Genomic DNA, 6000 nt, shown 5'->3' with positions numbered 1-6000 from the left:
GTCAAACCTTTCAGCACACAAGATCTTGTCTATTCAATATCAAATTCATCTGGATATAAAAAAAAAATTAGAATGCTCGATCAGTATCTTTTTTAATTCAATGATCCAAGTGATCGAGCTATTCTGATCGAAATCATCATTGTTGTTGTAAACTTTAGAACCCGTTGTCATAAAGTGTTCCCTCTCACAAGTAGATGATATCATTATAGAAATTCTAAATCTTAAGTTGATCCTTTTCAGTATTACCACATGGGGGTGGGTGTATATGTACTAAAAATGTCTTAATGGCAAATAAATGATACACATACAATATTACACCCACAAAGCTATAATTCCTTTTGAAGTATTATAGTACCTCTGGTTCAGATTCACTGCTGAATTCATAGACTGACATCTCATTTGGTGTGGTATTGTGTTGTTTGTTGTAGACTGGTCCTTCCCTCCTCTGCTGTTTAATGTTTTGTATGTAACTTCTCTCAATACCCCGTACCTGACGATGCAGCTGACAGGAAAATGGATTAGTCTCAAGGACAATGTTGATTGTTCTGCTGTTAAGCTGTGTGTCATCACTTTCACTGGTCCCAGAACATCCTGGATTATACAAATACTAAATGTGAAACCTGAGACACCAGGTTTTATCATTTTAACAGTGAAAACTAAGAAATTTTTATCTGCTTCCTGTGATATCATTTCTCAACAGTTTGCAGGATGTAGAAATCTAAACTTTAAAACTCACTAACCTATACAATTCACTTTTGAAATGGAATTTTCAGAGTCTAGTATCCTTCTTCTACAGTCATTTGCTACAAGTACAATTATGCATATCTTTCAGCTGTATAAAGGTTCAACAACAGTTTGATGTTTGAATTTATTATAATATTTTTTCTCTCTCTACTTTTCTATCCGGTGTTTTGGGGTATTTTGTTTTTACCTGAAATTTTGTGATGTTGTAATGCAGATAATGTACTTTTGAAAGACTTGACACTGAGTTTGGGGTCCACGGTGCAATTATTTGTTTTACTGGTATATGAAGTATTCTGATAGCGTCGCAGAATAGGATACTCAGGTGTTTTATACAGCTGCTGATTTGATCTTTCTAGTGGTAACACTGAAAATCTTCCTACTGATGATGCTGGAACAATCTGTATCATCATATCTAAAATTACATTCATAAATTTTATTGCAGAATTCTCCCTCAACTTGGAATAAAGAAGACAGCATTACTACTTCGTAAGGAATCAAAACCCATCTGATTTTATTTACTCTTTGTTGTCACTGGGTATCAGAAATTTCACAATCACAATTGTATTCAGGTGTTCTATCATAGGTTTTTGCAAAAATCTTATTGAATTGAACTTTGTGCATGACAGAAGTACATGTACATCTTTTGTGGGAATATTATTCACTGGATACAAAACAAATTTAGTATGCTATTTATTACTGAAAAAGTTTATATTTTCCAATAATAACCAATTATATTATTAAAACAAGAGGTCCAAGGGCCACACCGTTCACCCGAGTCACCTTGGCCTTGCTATCATTGAGCTATTGTGATTTTTAAACAATTATTCCCATGCAAATTTTGACCCCAAAGGGTACAAGGTCACAAGGTAAAAAATTAAGGTTATATATTAAGGAATCTATATACAAAATATGAAATTCATAAGATATTGCCTAGGTTAACTTTTCTTAAGAGTAGGTCAAAATCCAAGGTCAAGGTTACAAGATCAAAAACTTTGTTACCAAAAGACAGGTCTTGTCACACAGAATACATACACGAAATATGAAAGATGCTTCACTCAAAATTCAAAAGTTAAGAGCAAGATTGAAGTTTTGAAATTTTCAAGGTCAATCATTAGGGCATGAAATAAAATGTTTTGCCACAACGAATCTATATCATGGTTAGTACAGAATCTGTCATCAAATTCCATGACCTCAACCCATTTCCCATGACCTCAAAGACAGACAACGGACTGATGACCATGACACAAATATGAAGTCTTCTTCTCACCACACAAAAACGACTTAGCAATTGCACTGTCAGGAAACATAATTTGAAAATGTTTGTTCACATTTTCATTTGATTGTACGAATTATGCATTGCTACTCTATGTATAGTCCACAAAATTTCAGCTTTTAACGTTTCATTCCCTCCAAATGAAAACGGTCGAGTGGTTATTATGTGATTTGTTGACCTCGTTTCCGAATCGACTACACTACCAGTACTACTGCTAGGAGGGGGTGGAACAGTTAAAAGTTCTCTCCTCTTGTCATATTTTATGAAACTACTCAAATCTTCTCTAAAGTTTTACGTGTTTCATTGAACGTCGATGTGAAGTCAGTGCCCCCACCCCCATGTTTCCTATACCCACCTCCTTCAAGCACATCGTGAAGAACGCCCTCTGTCTATTACTCTTAACAGCCCTGACCCACTTAAAACTTACACTCCCACTTGGAAGAATAAACACATTTCCCAAGCATGACTCATCAGACTGTATACTGGTATATTGCATGTTACATATGAGATACAGCACTCACAATTCTTTTTTATGTAAACAAGGCTCATGCCATGTTTTTGTTAACATATAGATTACTTAGTACAAAACAGCATGTTTAAAACAAAATGAGATGTGACAAACAGTAGATACTGTTTAAATGTGTTCAGAATGAACTTATAAATTGGAAAAAATCTGCTTTTAAATAAATGAAAATTTTACTAGTATATTTAACCTATGTAAAAAAAACATGACACACACCTTGTTTACATAACAAAGAACTGTGAACTCTGTATCTCTCATGAACTCGACAAATGACAGTCAAATTTTTGCTAACCATTAGAAATACCTTAGTTAAGCAATGTAAACATTAACAAGAGTACCATAAACGGTACAACATACGCCCGTTAGACCTGTAAGCACATTATGTACTCTGAATTGATAAAAAATCTGGAAAACTGTTTGACTCACTTTTACCCCTATAGTAGTTCATGGTGCACCAATCCAGCTTAAATGTAGACTGAACTTCCATAACTCCGAGAGGAATTTTGTGACTGAATTTCAGGGTATTATCTGTATCCATAACAAAAACAAGGTTTTTTCTACTAAGTGATACTACGACCTTGACCATTGACCTTGAGAAACAATAGGCATCCTCTGCTTGACATAAGGTGTGTGTGTGTACCAAGTTTGAGAGTCCTATCCCCAACAGTTCAGTCTGTATCCTGCCTACAAGTTTTTCCTACTAAATGATACTATGACTTTGACCTATGATCTTGAAGAACAAAAGGCGTCCTCCTCTTGGCATGAAGAGTATGTGTACCAATTTTGACAGTCCTAGCCCAAATAGTTCGGTCTGTATTCTGCCTACATGGTTTTCCTATTAACTGATACTACAACCTTGACCTTTGACCTTGAAAAACAATAGACATCTTCCTCTCTTCATGGTGATCAAATGCACATAGTTGTAAGATCCTGGAACTTGTGGTTCATTCTGCATTTTGCCTACAATGTCCAGATAGACAATGCCATAACATACTACGTCCCGTCTTTGACGGGCGTATAGAATTGGAAAAATAAATTTTCAAATTTTTTCCTATATACTCCTAGGTAAAACTTTGATCTCTCTGAGAAAATATTGGACAGATCAGAGAGTTACAGTTCTGCATATATCCCCTATTGTTACCCCTCCCTACCCCGGGACTACAATTTGAACAAACTTGAATCTGCACTACCTGGGGATGCTTGCATATCAATATGAGTAATCATGGCCCTGTTGTACTCGAGAGAAGATTTTTAAAGTAGCTCACTACACTAAAGCTTATACTCTGTATGACACCACATCACAAGATGGCGATATAAATGCTTTGTGAAATTATTTGTATCGATTGATTTATTTGTCTATCATCGTAGCTAAGTGGTTAAAGCATTGGGCTGGTGAACCTAAGATCTCGAGTTCAAACCCCCCAGAGTCTTTTATTGATATGTGTCGAAGTAATTTTTTTGAAAATCATGTTTTTATCCAAATCTGTATATTTTTTGCCTTTTTGGCATACCCGGTAAATACTTATTATATATCATCATATCTTTTATAATTAAATCAATTCGTACTGATTTGAGAAACTATTTCTGGGTGTAGTGAGTCATCTTAAATGACCCCATACTATTTTTGCCTTTCCTTAATTATCTACCCTTTTGGAGGGAGCATGTCCTTCCATTTGAACAAATATTTAATCCCCTTTACCCAAGGATGCCAAGTCTGACTAAAATTGGTCTGGTGGTTCTTGAGAACAAAATTTTTCAAAGATAACACAATTTTTTTTTTTTTTTTTTTTTTTTACTAATTCTTATCTCTACTTCAAAAAGAGTGTGGAGCTTCATTTGAACAAACTTGAATCCTCTTTACCCAAGCATGCTTTGTAGCAAGTTTGGCTAAAATTAACCCTATGGTTCTGGAAAAGAAGTAGAAAATAATAAAAGTCTGTTTTATTGGGAGCTTCAAAAGGACACTTGACAAAAAGTGATCAGAAAAGCTCAGGTGAACTAAAAATGTCAAAGGCAGTAACTCTTGCTGGTATTTTTCTATTGTTATGTGTATCATGGAGTAATTTCCCCGATATCCGTAATTGAAATATATAAAGTCTTAAAATCTAAATTTTGTCATTTTAAACAGTTATGTATTTTCATAATGCTATTTAATGAAAATGTGCAATTTTCTGATGTTGACATACTGGAACTTCTGTTTAACATCTTTAAAAAGGTAGCAAAATGTACATTTAAAAAAAAAATTATTGATTAACTTATGAAACCTATATCAAATGGAAATTACATGTACCGTATTTTATCGCACCTTTTTTCAAGCATCTTGTGATAAAGGGGTGCGCATTATATACCACAACAGGTTTTTTACCCTTTTTAAATTTTTTTTTTTTAACAGATGAAACTCAGTGGTTAAGTATTGTTTCACTTAGAGACATATATAGCCTTCATAAATACTGTATACTTTTTCATGTTGTTCACCTTATCAATCTCAAGAAAATTACTACAGGAATGTAAAATAGTGGAAAATGTGATGTGATACTTACAATATCAATAGGAAACAGCCAATCAAAATTCATTGGATTTCAATATTCATCATCGTGCAAAAGTAAGACCATGCATTATCGTGATCAGCACATGTTTTATGAAGCCATTGTTGTGTACATGTGTTTGTCACTTGATTTTGTCAGATAATCCCTCAGGGTACTTTCTGCATAATGCACAATTTTCATGGATCTGGGAATATGCAATTACTTTTAATGTTACTTTGCAATATACAATGTATTTTACCCACCTAAATGCAGTGAAATTTCAGAGGGTTAAGTTTGAATTCTTCATTTCACTACTATCTCCAGAGCATTGTATTTACAGACAGAGGACCAATTATTTACAGCACCAATAAAATTATTGGCTTTGATTATTATCATTTTATAATTACATTACACCTTTGTACATCATTATTTGAAACTTTCGTTGTGTGGTGATTACAACACATTGTATGCTTGATTTTATTTTTAAAATGTCAGCTATTCATTAATAATTGATTTTTAAGTTTAAACAAAGAAAACATAGAGTCTTTTAAAACTTTAATGCTACAAAATCTCATGTCTTGCTGAAAGTAACATTATTTCCCTGAAGATATTCAGTGAAGATTAATGCTATGTATAAAGACAAGACTACATGTACCATTTTCTTAAAATTTTTGCAGCATTATATGAAAATTCTTGTGCTTTGTTGAGAACTTGACATTATTTCCACAAAGATTTCTATTAACCAGGGCCCGAAGCTAACTTTTTATGTCACCAGTCCAGTCGGACTGATGGGGTATAATTTCAACCAGTCCGCAGAAAATTTTACCAGTCCAACAGAGTTTTCCAGAAATAATTAAACATATTTCGTTAATGTTATTAAATTGAAATTAAACTCAATATGCCTCAGACAATATTGTTACACTTAAATGTGGTAT

General features: G+C 33.6%; 1 protein-coding gene across 1 annotated transcript in view; it reads right to left on the bottom strand.

The window, feature by feature from the left end:
- Positions 1-6000, bottom strand: part of LOC125645628 (telomere repeats-binding bouquet formation protein 1-like) — a 69616-nt gene that overhangs the window by 9011 nt on the left and 54605 nt on the right. The window contains exons 13-15 of the mRNA XM_048871299.2: positions 932-1156; positions 741-803; positions 356-591 (exon numbers count right to left, since the gene is read on the bottom strand). Of these exons, the coding sequence (XP_048727256.2) occupies positions 356-591; positions 741-803; positions 932-1156 (524 nt within the window). The remainder of the gene's footprint in view (positions 1-355; positions 592-740; positions 804-931; positions 1157-6000) is intronic.

Source organism: Ostrea edulis, chromosome 1 (assembly GCF_947568905.1).
Source record: "Ostrea edulis chromosome 1, xbOstEdul1.1, whole genome shotgun sequence".
Taxonomy (NCBI): domain Eukaryota; kingdom Metazoa; phylum Mollusca; class Bivalvia; order Ostreida; family Ostreidae; genus Ostrea; species Ostrea edulis.
This window is presented reverse-complemented; position numbering and strand designations above follow the sequence as displayed.